The sequence below is a fragment of the Xyrauchen texanus genome, chromosome 7 (assembly GCF_025860055.1).
Source record: "Xyrauchen texanus isolate HMW12.3.18 chromosome 7, RBS_HiC_50CHRs, whole genome shotgun sequence".
Lineage (NCBI taxonomy): Eukaryota > Metazoa > Chordata > Actinopteri > Cypriniformes > Catostomidae > Xyrauchen > Xyrauchen texanus.
The window spans coordinates 39,000,999-39,016,659 of NC_068282.1; the positions used below are offsets into that span (position 1 = coordinate 39,000,999).

At 39.3% G+C, this 15,661-nt stretch overlaps 1 protein-coding gene across 1 annotated transcript in view; it reads right to left on the bottom strand.

The window, feature by feature from the left end:
• Nucleotides 1-14,315, bottom strand: part of LOC127646526 (serine/threonine-protein kinase 24-like) — a 33,816-nt gene extending 19,501 nt beyond the window's left edge. Inside the window, exons 1-2 of the mRNA XM_052130265.1 lie at nt 13,672-14,315; nt 3,389-3,619 (exon numbers count right to left, since the gene is read on the bottom strand). Coding sequence (XP_051986225.1) covers nt 3,389-3,619; nt 13,672-13,713 — 273 coding nt within the window. The 5' untranslated portion in view covers nt 13,714-14,315. The remainder of the gene's footprint in view (nt 1-3,388; nt 3,620-13,671) is intronic.
• Between the last annotated feature and the right edge of the window lie 1,346 nt (nt 14,316-15,661).

Below are 15,661 nucleotides of genomic sequence, written 5' to 3' on the forward strand. Positions count from 1 at the left end.
CGATACCGATAACTAAGGTGGTGGAAAAGGCAGATAACCGATAAATCATCTGATCGTTTTTAAAAACAATTTATAAAAAACAAATCTTCCTTTACTATGACAGGCAAAGACAAACACACTCCAAAAAATATTTTAGCCTTTTTTAAGATGTATCCATTTAAATTTAATAACAAATTTCAATCTAATTTAATTGCCTAATCTTTAACCAAATAAAATGTATAAATCTTAAATAATTCAAGTTTTATTAATTACATTTTCTTAAAGACTATTCAATTCAATTAGATTGTTATTAAATTGAAATGGATATATCTTAAAATTAGGCTAAAATATTTTTTTGAGTGCAGTTCGAACTGACAAAAATTCCAGATGCAGCTTTTTGGTCAACCAAAATTCCAATAATAACCAGACAAATTGAACACAGGACTTTTAAGTATAAACAAGTCTGAAACACACCGGGGACTCTTATTTTGAAATGACTGTCGGCAACTATTGACATTGCTATTGACTGATGAAAACCGATAGTTCCAAAAAGCAACTACCTGCACCAATTAATCCGTAAAACCGATATATCGATCTACCTTTACTTGGGGGTGGGCTACTTTTGATTTGGGCCAGTGAGCACACACAGAGCAACCACCAAGAACATCCGGCCCGCCAAGGAGTCATCTCTGGCCCGCGGGATGATTTGCGTAAAAAATAAATGCGTAATATTTGAAAATAGTCAAGTTTATTTCGCCTGTAACTTGGGTACGATGTTTTCATACTATTATTTTATTAGCAACAGCGTAACAGACAAACATTTTGTGCTGTTGCACGTAGCTACAGTATGCTATAGTTAAGCAATATCACACGAGCAAGAGTGCGATATGGCCCAACATCATCACTGCTGTAATTCGGCTGCAGGCACGAGGCCGCAGGCCGTGTACTGATGGTAATTACAGCAGTGCTGATGTAGGGCTATATGGCACGATTGCGAGTGTGATATTGCTTATATACAACAGTTCAATGAACAAGTAAATTTAAAAAAATTAGGAAAAACCGAGTATAGTCATAAAAACGCATTTGTGCATGGAACTACTTTCTTACGCGATGGATCATAATCTGCCGTTGCTGGTTCAAAACAAATGATGTGTCCAAGCCTTAATTAGTAATTTAAAAATGTCACTTCAGAAATACTATCACGGATTGTGCTGTTTCTAAAAAGTAATTGAATAAACAAGGATAGACGGATGGATGTGTGTGTGTGTGTCTGTGTGTGCGCGTGCGAGTGAGAGAGAAAGAGAGAGCATGTGTGCGATGACCTGTTGCCACACCCAAGCAGAGAGGCGGTCAGCATTCTCAGTAGAAAACAGACGTTCAAGTGGGGGTATTCCTCCCTATTTCATGGTAGCCTGTGCGCAAGAGTCATTCACTATAGAAACAGCGATGTTCTCTGCCATTTTAAACAGTATGTATCCAATGTGGAAACTCCAATAAAAGGTAAGCACCTTGAGTTCTGTAATAAATCAGTTGTGTCTCTCAGCTCTCATAAGCCTTAATCCTGAAGTTGTCCGTTTAAAGCTGTTTAAAGCCATTTCCTAGCTTTGGTAATGTATTAGTAATACAAGCGATTACGGAGCACTGTACTATGTAAACAATCACTAACGGATTCACTTTACGTCACAAACTGGCTCATATTACACACAAAAAAATTATCTTTTGCCACCACGTGCTGGCTAACATCTGTAATTTCAAATATAAACACACACACACACACACACACACAGTGAAGCGTCTGAATGCTGATGGTGTCAGACCATCAGTGCTCATGGAATGTTTCTCGTCCAATCAGATTTTAATACATAATTTTAAAAGTTATTTAAACAAAGTTAAATAAAAAAAAAAAAAATATATATATATATATATATATATATATATATATATATATATATATATATATATATATATATATATATATATATATATATATATATATATATATATACACATACACACACACACACACACACACACACACACACACACACACACACACACTATAATTTACAAATATAAAGGGCTTTATACCAAGGGCTTTAGGCAAGTTGTTGAGCCAACTCAAACATCGTGGAGGCTATTTTTTCATGGCCAAGCACCACACACACTTCCAAAAAAATCTATCTTAAAATATATAAAACTTGAACCAGTTACTTCAGTTCCTGTTCTGCTTGACAGATCAAAGTAATAACTGATGCTATGGGCTGTTTCACTTCCAAAAATACATGTTGTAAACCCCCTAGGGCAAAATTACAGCTGTTGTCTATGTTTTTGTCTTCCAGGCTAGCAGCTTTAAATCAAAAACTGAAACAAGTGTGACTTTAAAGCACAAATCTGTGGTTCCTTTTCATTTAGTCACTTGGTAAAATAGCCTTTGATTGCATGTAGCAAACACCCACAATTTCTGCTTCCATTTGTAACAATGGGGCTAAATCTGCAAGTTTAATTTTGAGAATCACAACTCTATTGGCACTTTTCCACTGCACGTTATGGTTCGACTCACCTCAACTCTATTCGCTTTGTTTCTGAGCTTGCATTTCCACTGCAGTTTAGTGCAGTCAACGTGGGTGGGATTAAAGGATGATTGTCATAGTTTCGCTGCCTCTACTGCCATGACATCATCTTAAACGCGACACAAACTGACCAAAACAATAACACGACCGCTAGCTGTAAGCTACTAGCTCATTGTGCTGCGTGCACAATGTGGATCAACCAGGGCACTCTCCCTTCCATTGCTCGCCAGTTTAGATAGCGTCCATTTAGTCGAACAACTTCCACTTTTCCTTGATGGTTCTGTAGTCACTTAAGTTTTTTTAAGTTTTTTTATTATTTTCCCTGCACTGTTGGTAGGACGGTGGTAGCCGTGTGCGGCCAACAGCTGCCAGACACTTCCCGAGACATCCTGTTTCACTCATCGCTAACGAGTGGACCGTCTGCACCTCGTTTATTGACCACAGCGTGGTTTTGCATCAGCCATTTCTTTTTTCACAATTCTAAATTCGTGTGAACAAATTATACTGTTATCGCTGTTGATAACTTTAAAACTAGCGGGTCGATGACGCGTGTTGGAAATCTAGTGACGCTGGTAGTGACGATTCTCTCTGACCAATCAGTGATCTGCTTGATTTTTACATCACTTTTAGAATCGGCTCGGCTCGCTTGGAACCTCGGCCGAGGTGGAACTAAAAAAGTTTTTTGCTTTGTGATTATAGTGCACACAAAATGTGCTGGGCTTTGACCTCTCCGTGTCATGATGAAGTCATGCATGACCCTCTGCTCTGACTTGCACAGTCACATCCCCCGAGGTCATGGGGTGTGACCTCACATGTGCATGGCCATAGAATTCACTCACCTTTAGATAGGAGCCGTAGTATTTGGTGACAAATGGACTGTCGCATTGGCTCAATACTGTGATTTCCTGCTGAATGTCTTCGATCTCATCTTCGGCCTCTTCCAGATCGATGTTCTTGATGGCCACCACTTTCTGTGTGCGATTGTCGATGCCCTTGAACACCTCTCCGAAAGAGCCCTTACCGATTCTCTCCAGCTTGGTGAATAACTCCTCAGGGTCTGCTTTTAAATTCTGAAACAAAAAGGAAAAAATATAATTTATTTGTTAAAGTCTCGTGTGTGCTACTGTGTTAGGGTAACGGCCAAAGTCTGTATTGCTAATCGCTCCACGCACAGTATGCATATCGCGAATTTCATCATCAGTTAAATCTGTCACAAAGCAGTTATGATGCATGTGTCGAACGCATTCATATTCACTTGGGGTCAAAAGAGCATACTTTGAAAGGAAACGTGGTCAACCGGCAAAAAAATATTAGGGTACTCAGGCCTTAAAGGGTTAGTTCACCCCAAAATCTAAATTCTATCAACGATTTACTTACCGGAAATTATGATTTATAGTTACAAAGTACTTAAATATTGATATTTTTCACAGCAAAAGTGGATGACGTTTATGCTGACTGTTCTTTTTGAGCTTCAAAAGGTTGGATCATTGTCCACTTGCATTTTAAGGACCTACAGAGCTAAGACATTTTTCATCAAATGTGTTCTGATGAAGAAAGTAAGTCAAAAAATCTGGGATGGCATGAGGGTGAGTAAATGATGAGAGAATTTTCATTTTTGGGCGAACTTTCCCTTTAAGTCACCCATGCAGAAAAGGCTGTGTTGGGAATTGTAACAGCAAGCAACATAGAGGCTCCCAAATTATGGAATTTGTGGACAGCTCATTCTTTAGAGCGAACTCAAGGTTTTGATAATAATCATAATGTGAAGGGAATGCTAATTAAAAAGATATTGACGTTGTATATTATATAGACAAGCTAATATCATAGGGACAGGAACACAAGGATGGGAAACAAAAAATGTTTTTTAGTCAGAAACCGAACCAGTTCCATTTTTTTATTTTTTATTACTGTAACCTTTAACATTCAAATCTGTTAACGATTCTCGGATGTGCATTCTTTGACTGATGTGGATGGAATATTGTTCTAAAATACAGTCAGGGTTTCCTGCAGCACTATTCATAGCTCCTACTCCAAGTATAGTCCGATTTCCGAACAAATGACTCTTATGAGCTAGTTCTTTTCAGTGAATCAAAAACATACATCATGACCAGTGTAGTCCGACTCAATTATTGGATTGCACTTATGCTGCAGCATCTAAATGGTTCGTGAAACATCTCCCATCATTTGGCAAAATTTGTTGAGTGCAATAAATGCTACATTAATTGCATTTTTTTTCTCCCAATTTGGAATGCCCAATTCTCACTACTTAGTAGGTCCTCGTGGTGGTGCAGTTACTCACCTCAATCCGGGTGGTGGACGACAAATCTCAGTTGCCTCCGCTTCTGAGACAGTCAATCTGCACATCTTATCACATGGCTCATTGTGCATGACAGCGTGGAGACTCACAGCATGTGGAGACTCATGCTACTCTCCGCGATCCACGCACAATTACCACATGCCCCATTGAGAGCGAGAACCACTAATTGCGACCACGAGAAGGTTAACCCATGTGACTCTACTCTCCCTAGCAACCGGGCCAATTTGGTTGCTTAGGAGACCTGACTGGATTCACTCAGCACACCTTAGATTCGAACTCGCGACTCCAGGGGTGTCATATACACAGTGTTTTTTTTTCTAGCTTTCATTAGCTGGTCTTTCAGTCTGAATCATGCTAGTGAAGCAGGATCTGAGGATGTTTGAGATCTGAAGCACATCTGGTCAGGACGCAATTTCCCAGAATTCACAGCCATACACTGAACATTTCAGACATTTGAGGCCCTCTTAAAGGAAACACAGTCACTTTTAGCAGCAGTTATACTGAGCAGCACTTAAGTAAATAAGAACAGTGCTAGCAGAAAAAGGATGCAAACCTCAAACCACTTTGAGTTTAACACTTACACGCTATCTTAAACTTCCAAAGTGTTGCTCTCACAACCTGTCCCAAATATCAACACTTCATTCATCAAGATCATTCTGTTACAGAGGAAAACAACCCATGCTATGCTCAATGTGAAAAATTCAAGACAATTCTGAACTGCTGCCGTACACATCCTTTGAGCTCTAAAATCTCTCTCGCTAGCATAAAATATAAACCTACCCAATTTAGAGACAAATTGCCACCATGCACCGCAGCAGCACAGCTTGTCCAGTGCATTATCACAGGGGTTATGGGAGGTACACGTTGGCAGGATTTCATGGGGACCTCATAAAAGTGTGAAATCCATTTAAATGGATGATGACAGAGCCGATCCTACACAGAATGATCGCAATACAAGATGAAAAGGAGCACATTTTGCCCCCAGCCTGAAGAACGTGATTCTAATGAATAATGCCTCAAGGTTCCTTGAATCAAGGAAATATTGACAACGTTTTGAAAAGAAGGCTAGAAGTACCTGTAAGTAATGTTTAATGCGATAATTCACTCCAAAATTTTAATTATTTCTTTATTTACTCACCCTTGTGTTGTTTCAAACCTGTAAGAATGGTGACTCGGACTAGCATTCAGCTAAATATTTCCAAAAGAAACAACATTTTGGGTATATAAATGATGACAGATGCTGCTTTCGAATATCCATACTTCTCTACTATAGAGTATGCCAAAAACAGTATGGCAAAGGAGTTGTATGTCCAAATCCTCAGTAAGCAAGTGAGAAATACCCAGATGACCTACTATTTCCGGTGAGATTTTGAAGTACGGATTAGACTGGACACTTTACTATCCCATAATCCCTAAGAAGCGGAGGAGACGTCATGTACAAAATGCTGGATTTAAAAGAATGGCGGTGAACCGCAAGTTGGATGCCTCTTTTCAACTGTGTTATATATACTGTATATCAAGATTTTTTTTTCCTGTGCTTATATGGTGCTTGTTTAACAAAACCAGTGTAGATAATTTCTGTTTTTACAGGCCGAGAAGTGCGTCCTTTATCAAATACAGAACATACTGTGGTAGTATGCAATTTCTGACACAAGGAGAATTTTTAACACTTTAAAGGGATAGTTCACCCCAAAATGAAAATTATCTAACCATTTACTCACCCTCATGCCATCCCAGATATGTATGACCTTCTTTCTGCTGCAGAACCCAGCTCTATAGGTCCATACAATGCAAGTGCATAGTGATCAGGCCTTTGAAGTAGAGCTGGGTGATATGTAAAAAATATTTTAGCAATAATTGCCTTAAAAAATATTGCGATATCTGATCACATCAAATTTGTGTTTGTATTGCGTTTTGGTAATACAGCTAATGCTACCTAAAGAAATTAAAATAATTTCGTCTTTGTTTCTTTAATACATTATATATTACCATTTTAATATATTACTGATCCTGCAGAGTTGCGTTCACATTGCATGCCTCCTGAGATGATTAGCTATTATTTGCAGCATTCTCATACACAACATTATTCTTACGAACAGTTTTCATATGAAAGAAACAGAAAAAAAAGAGTGAAAACTCTTTACATGTGCTTGTTCCACATGACAGACTTGCGCTGCACGCCTCTGAAGAATCAGCGAATCAGCCACAAGCATTGAACGCTTTTCATTTGTCTGTTCTTAAAAATATAAAAAGTGTGTTTCAAGCATGTATCATTGTGTCTAACAGCTTTTCTTGTCATGTGTTACTCCGAGATGTCCTACAGGTCGCCCTTCTGTTGCAGGTAGATGAGCAAAATTACTCACGCATGAAAAACATTTGGACGAGGAGATTGTGAACTGGATTCAGCCTCATCATATTTTGTGGGTGTTAGATTCAAACCCAGTCCACTGTTTAATGTATTTTGTGACTTCCCAGATCCATGGTTTTGCCATTTCCCAATATTGTTCATCGTCTGTTCGCAATCGGCATCTTTGTAAGAATTAATCGATATCAGATTACATCGTCCTATCGCTCAGCCCTACTTTTATAAAGTTGGCATAAACATAATCAACCAGACTCCAGTGGTTTATTCCATGTCTTCTGAAGTGTGTTGGTTTTGGGAGACAGCATTCTCCTAGGCGATCATGATTTCAAGCTCGATAACACTTCCTATATTTCCACTAGCGCTCAGCGCATGCGTCAAGCACTAGGAAGCGCAATCGCGCTTGAAATCTTGATCGTGCCTAAAGCCTATAATGGCAAGATGTACGATGAAAAAGGAGTTATATTTTGGTCTTTTCTCACCCAAAACCAACTGTATTGCTTCAAAAGACAGAAGACCTATAGAGATGAATTTTCTTCTAAAAATCTTTGTTTGTGTTCAGCATTAGAAAGAAAGTCCTACATAGCTTAGATGGCATGTGGGTGAGTAAGTGATAAAATAATTTTCATTTTTGGGTAAACTATCCCTTTAAGAGTGTTTATTCATTTAAAACGACAATTGAGGATGTGTTTCAGCCAACACTGAGTTTCAATTTAATTACGTTTCATACAAATTGTGTTTGTTTCCTTTATAGGATGCAGATCAACTGATTACAGAACTGTGCATGATATCTCAGAAGACAACATGATACGTTGAGGAAGAAAGAAAAAGAGATTAGCAAAAAGTAGTCCCAGTGATTGATGATGTGTGTTGACAAAGCATGTCAACTGAAGCAATCCTTTGAAACAAAACCACAAACACTAGAGCTGGGTATTGTCAAATAACTGACGATACAGTGTTCATTCCAATTATGGTTGGGAACTTTGGAACCAATAACCGGTTCTAATTCCCATTCCCTTGTTTTAAAAATACTGGAACGGAATAATTTTCAGCTCTGTTAACAGTTCTCGAAAGTGCATTCTTCCGCTCATGTGGACAGCAGGCACAATGTTCTTTAGTACTCTGGCAGAGTTTCCTGCAATACCATTCAGTGGCACTGACTCCTAATCAGCAGCTTGAAACATACCAAACAGACCAGGGTAGTCCGATTCCCGAACAAATGGCTCTTATGAGCCAGTTATTTGCAATCTACAGTGCGAAACATACAGAGTGACCAGTGTAGCCCAATTCTTTAACGAATTACTCTCATGGGCTGGTTCTTTTAAATCTACACCTACGACTTATCAGACATTACTTTTTAGTAAATAAAGAAAATGTACTGATTCGCAAGTCATTTATTTTATCATGTCGAAAATGAACCAATAATTGTTACTGTTTTACATGTAATAAATTAAGACTTGTAAGACTTCAATCAGAGTATTGAAAAAAAATATAATTAAGATTCAGTTTGAAACCAGGGCATGCTGAGTGACTCCAATCAGGCTTCCCAAGAAACCAATTGGCCCAGTTCGGTAGAATCATGTTGGGTTAACCTCCTCGTGGTCGCTATAATGTGGTTCTCTCTCTCGGTGGGACTCGTGACGAGTTGTATGTGGATGCCGCATAGAACAGCGTGAGCCTCTACTTGGTCTCAGTGGTAATGCGTTCAACAAGCCACGTGATAAGATGCGCAGATTGACAGTCTCAGACATGGAGGCAACTGAGATTCGTCCTCCACCGCCCCCATTGAGGTGAGTCACAACGCCACCCCATGGAACTAGAGTGCATTGAGAATTGGACATTCCATTTATTCATTCATTTAAGTATTTTGTAACTATAAATCATAATTTCCGGTAAGTAAATCGTTGATAGAATTTAGATTTTGGGGTGAACTAACACTTTAAGGCCTGAGTAGCCTAATATTTTTTGCCGGTTGACCACGTTTCCTTTCAAAGTATGCTCTTTTGACCCCAAGTGAATATGAATGCGTTCGACACATGCATCATAACTGCTTTGTGACAGATTTAGCTGATGATGAAATTCGCGATATGCATTGGACATTCCATTTTTACATACAATTTATTTATTTATCCCCTTTCCTCCCAATTTGGAATGCCCAATTCCCACTACTTAATAGGTCTTCGTGGTGGCGTGGTTACTAACCTCAATCCAGGTGGTGGAGGACAAGTTGCCTCCGCTTCTGAGACAGTCAATCCGTGCATCTTATCACGTGGCTCGTTGTGCATGCCACCGCGGAGACTCATAGCATGCTTTTTTACGCAATCCAGGCACAACTTACCACACACCCCATTGAGAGAGACCCCTAAATGCGACCGCGAAGAGGTTACTTACATGTGCCCATGTGACTCTACCCTCCCTAGCAACCATTCCAATTTGGTTGCTTAGGAGACCAGGCTGGAGTCACGAAGCACGACCTGGATTCGAACTCGCTACTCCAGGGTTGATAGTCAGCGTCAAAACAAGCTTTTTTTATAGAACACAAAAGGAGATCATAAACAGTGTTAGCCTGAGTCACCATTCACTTTCATTGCATCTTTTTTCATTCAATTAAAAAAAAATTATGAAGCGAGCAAGCATTCTGCTAAATATTTCCTTTGTGTTCTTGGAAAAAATAAGGTTATATGGGTTTAAAACAACATAAGTGTGAGAGTGAACGATCCCTTTATAACAATACGAATGCACGCATAAACTACAAATATCGATAAAGGCATTTAAAGTTTTGTGAGAAAAGGAATCTCTATATATCAAGAAGTGATTTTATAGGCACAGACACATACAACAACACATAGATCATTTTCACACATCTGTCCAAAGTGTGCACATACACACACAGACATTTAATGCATCATTCAGTGATTTATTAGCTGTCATCTACTCTCCCCATCAGAGAGAGATTATGAAGGCTTTGCTCCCTGATTCAGCCCTAATGCTGATTGCTCGCCTACACTCCCAGCTGATCTCTGTAATCCCAATCCCAATGCACACTGACAGGTGTAACAGCCAACAAATTCTTTTAGAAGGACTTGTCATATCTTGGCTTCAATCTGTGTTTGTGTTTTAGATAGCTGTAAACGCTGAGACCGGCTATATGATGTGAATTACAGCAAGGTAAAAGCTTGCGTGGGCCTCAGAAACGTGTCCATTCATCCCTAACAGAGGACCAAAATAATTTCATCAGCACTAAGGGAATGACCTGACATGCTGATGATTGGAGAATCTGAGAGGAGAGGGGGATGGGAAAGAAAAAGATGGAGATCACTTAATCTGTAACCCATACGGATGAAAGCTTATTTCACTACATTGCTTTCATATCTGTGGAAGTCTATGAACTCCTACATAGTTATGGTTTTCTTTTAAGCTTCATTTAACTGACTCCCTTTGGTTTTGAGGACATGATCAAGACATAACACAAGTCCATGTCTCTCTTAAAGGAATAGTTCACCTAAAAATAAAATTCTGTTGTTATTTACTCATCCTAATGTCACTTCAATCCTGTATCCTAATGTCACTCTGGTCTGTCAAGTTCCAAAAAGAAAACATCATAAAACCACAATAAAAGCAATCGATACAACTCATGCACTATATTCCAAGTCTTCTGAAGCCATTCGATAACTCTGTGCATTAGAACAAAATTTAAGTTGTTATTCACATTTAAATGAAATCGTTATTAATAAAGTGCTAAAATTGCCTGGGTAGCTCAGTGGTAAAGATGCTGGCTACCACCCCTGGAGTTCACTAGTTTGAATACCAGGGCGGCCTGAATGACTCCAGCCAGGTCTCCTAAGCAACCAAATTGGCCCAGTTGATAGGGAGGGTAGAGTCACATGGGGTAACCTCCTCGTCATCGCTATAATGTGGTTCGTTCTCGATGGGGTGTGTGGTGAGTTTAGCATGGATGCCACGGTGGATGGCGTGAAGCCTCCACACGCACTATGTCTCCGTGGCAGCGCACAACAACCCATGCATGGGTTGACAGTCTCAGATGCTGAGGCATCCTCTGGCACCCGGATTGAGGTGAGTCACTACGCCACCACGAGGACTTGAAAGTGCACTGGGAATTGGGCATTACAAATTGGCGGAAAAAAGGGGGGAAAAAAACGAATATGCTGGCTATGTTGATAACATTAAACCTCACTGGTTCTTGCAACATGAAATCATGATGTTAGACATGATGAGAACAAGTAGCTGTGTTTTTATCCAACTATTTTTATGGAGTGCTTTGAAATGAATAAAGCCCTGTTCACACTGCCAGTGACTTTGTGGCTTGGTGTCGCTGGACTCTGCGATCTGTGTAACTAGTGGGCGTTTCTACTGTTTCTACAAGGCCAACGGCCTTGACAGCTTGTGATGCCGGAAGTAGCTGTGCTCTCATTGAAAATGAATGGGATTGTGCCACTGCCGTTGTGAACGGGGCATAAGAAATCCTGAATGGAAACGCTTGACATGTGAATTAAGTCTCAAAATTCACTTAAAATGTAATGCGCTAGGAGGAGGTGGACCTTCTAGAGTTAAAATGAACATTAAGGTTTAGAAAAACGATGCAAAACCATGTTGTGTTTTGACCATTTGTGCACGCGTTATGAGCATGCGACAGACCAAACATAAGGTCAGACCTTGGCACACAATTCTTCGAACACAGCCCTTCACATCCGAAAATGTTTAAACCACAGCTGGTCATTGAAGTGGTTCCTTACAATCCGCCAGAACAGTTTTAAGTGTGTGGGTTCCCAAGTATACGGAGGCTGGCAGTGTTTGGCCATTTCAGTCCTCATTATATCAGATATTAAATTTATTCTGTGGCGTCACCCTGCAGCATTTAATAAAATGAGGAACAATTGCTTCAATCCTGCAAATAAAACTTTCACTTAAGCAAGAAGGTCATTCAACTGCTTCCTCATGACAATGTAAGGCATGATGTAGTGTATGGAAACGTACAACGATTCGCATTTTCTTTGGTTGAATTTTTAGAGATGTGCATAAAAAAATGCTAAACTTTTATTTGGAAACCCAGCTAATAAAGTTTAATGTTATCAACGTAGCCACCATATCAATTATTTTATTTAAATTCAGTGTGAAAAATTACTTACATTTCATTCTGTTTATCACACAAAGGGAAAGACATGGTGTTTTTATTTTATTTTTTCCCCCCAATCTTGACAGACTAATCACTAATATTATATGGCAAATACACTGTGCAAAGAATTTTTTAAAATGCAACTTTTGAGTTCCACAGTATGGGTTTGAAGCAACATTGGGTTGAACAATTAATGACAGAATTTCCATTTGTGGACTAACTACTCATTTAAACCTTTTCCACTGACAGAGTGCCGATACTGGTGCCCAATCTGGAACATTTTTTTGGGCAGTTCCAATGAATGAAAGGCAGTTCTGGGCCAGAACAATCAGCTCTGCACCAGCACCTACAACCTGCTAGTTCTGAAAGAGGAATGCCAGAGGGGATAATGTCCTAATAAAGAACAGTTATTCAAACAAAAATGTCCACTCGAAAATACAAAACTACATCGCTCCCATTAAAAGAAACAATTATGTCTAGAGAGATCCAGAAGTTTGCAGATCCACTGGCCAAGCACCAGCACAATTTTGGTGGAAATTAGTCTACACCAATGGACTAGAACCCAAATGAATGATGGGCCATTTCCACTCCTTCATATGGCAGATTGCTCTTCTGTCCTGAGGGTAGACGAATCATATGGCCCAGTGTGAATAGAGACCAAACCAAGTGACCCAGTTATGATGGATACTCTCTGGAGACATCTCTCCATCCCTCATTGCCCTCTTTTCTTTTGTTTCCATCATCCACTTTATGTTTTCCTTTCTTCCCTCACTCTCTCTCTCTAATGTCTGTACTATAACTGGACCTTTTTGAGCTTTTAGAAGGGTCTTTTACACTGGCACAATGCACTCTGTCACTCTTCATATTTGATCTTGGCTCTTTTGGTTTTACAAGGGTAATGCTCTCTAGAGGGCTACAACATCAAAACTTTAATATTTAATGGAGATGCTTTCTGATTCATGCCCTCCAAGCCCATTGGATGCTGATGGATTCAATGCTTTGCATTGACTCTTCATTTACATTAATATTGTAAATACAGTATTCCAAACCTGGTCAGGCCAACTCTGAATGAATGTTCCAGCATGCGAAGTCACTATTTATGGAAAAACACACATTCTTACACCAGCTTGCATAACACAAGCTTGGGTTAAACGTAATTTCAAACACTAAGCAGTCTTAACTTTTTCCTGTTCAAACAAATTTCCTTTACAACTTTATCAGGGTAAACTTTAAAAGTGTCATCATTTGCAATTGAGGGACATTACACAACAAATACAACCAGAAGACTGTAAATGATCCAGTATCTTACTTGCATCCCAGGCAGACTGCCCTGCACTGGAGAATGAGCCATGGCGTCACTTAGCCAAAACCTCACAAGTCACAAAAACACTATTTCCGGACAAAATCCAACGAATGCTGCCCTGGATCCTGTTTGCCCAAATTATTGCTTTTGCAGGCGGATAGTGCAGTAAAGAGCATCCACTGGAGGACCGAAAGTGCATTTGAAGAAAGATGACTGGGATGAAAAGCTCTCCTCCACTTCCGGAGCTTTAATGAGAACTGCTGCTCTTCCTCACGGACAGCACCGCGAACACCAATCAAAACAGCCTCACTGATCTGAGGGTTTCAGTCGATGTTATTATATGCGACGTGTTGTTGAAACGCTCTTTCTGTGACTCCTGGCGTGAGTTTTGGAGGCTCATTCAGGCCAGATCTTTCGTCAAGAGTTGATGGTCCTCTTTGCGCAAACGGATTTCCAAAACATAGCTGAAAAACATGCGTTTGCTTGCGTTAAAATACCCCGGTCTCGGCTCCAAAGACAGATTCGCGGAACATTAACAATACTGCGGTTTTATCGATGAGGCGTGTGGCGAAATCCGGACTTGTTTGAACTGAAGAAATGATGTTGACATCCTCACTTCTCTTCCCAGCTGGCCGCCATCTTGTCCGTGCTGTCATCGGGACATCAGGGCGGATCCGGACGCATTAAGTCACGCCCCCTACAGGGTGGGGGTTGTCACGCATGTCGTATGATGAAAAATTGAATGTTTTAGGAAAAATAGGGGGAAATCTAAAAAAATCATTAAAATATTACAATCCATGTATGCACTAAATTGAAAATCCTCGTACCTTCCATATTCTTTCTTTTCTTCAGCTGCTAATGCCTTCTTTAGAACCATTTGATTTAAATAGTATAATTATCAGAATTAAAATTCAGTTAACATGAATTCATATTGCTTACATAAAGATGGTGTACCTGAAGGACTTTCTTTCCCTCTGTTTGCACATTGTGGGGCATAAACAAAGAACAGTGAACTCCGCATTATGTAAATTGTAAAGGGACTGTAAACAAATAGATATAATTTACAACATATTTAAATACATTCATAAATACAAAATGTGTTTGATGGTACCATATTATTTACTATATTTTCTCCTTTTTCATCTTATTTTGCACCCTTTTGATAGTTTAAATAGTATTATTATCTAAATCAAAATTCAGTTAACATGGATTAAATTTCTTACATAAAGATGGTGCACCTGAAGGACTTTCTATCTTTCTTTCTTTTCCTCTATTTACAAATTGCAGTAGCCTACATAAACAAAGAACAGTGAACTCTGCATTAAGAGAATTGATAAGGGACAGAAAAAAGACTGAAGTGTCATAAAAATAGACACAGTTTACAATATGAATAAATGGCCACAAACAAATGAAGATGTAATAAGTATGATCACCGCTAGATGGCAACCGTGGTTTAATTTTAAATGACAATGTGATCTAACGGTATCTGCGCATATAACAGTATTTATATATTGGCCTCGTCGTTGAATACAGACATAAAAACCTATCAAGACTTTAAAGCCAATGTCTTGATGGTCCATTTTTCCAAAGCGTCATGTGTGAATTTTTTTCATTGTGAACACATTTGCTCTTTTACTTTTGGATTAGCATAACTTGATTGATTTTGGATTAACACATGAGAGGTTGAAAACGTTCATTTTCCCCTACGTCTCATCATTTTATTTGCTTTACATAAAAGCTGAACTGTATGTCAACTGACTTTGTCCAAGTCCATAAGCTTGTCAGTTCAACTCTTTATCTCCACAATCTCTATTTATTGGAATGCTCGGTTGAGCTTCCCCTGAGGCATCAGATGTTTCTCAGCCAAGCTTTATGCTGAGAATAAAAACCTAATCCTCAAACACTCTCAAATTCCTCCAGAGGGGCTCTCCATCGCAAATCTGCTCAATTTTCTTCAAAGCTCCCTCAGACCTGTGAAAATTGGGTAGCTATTTAG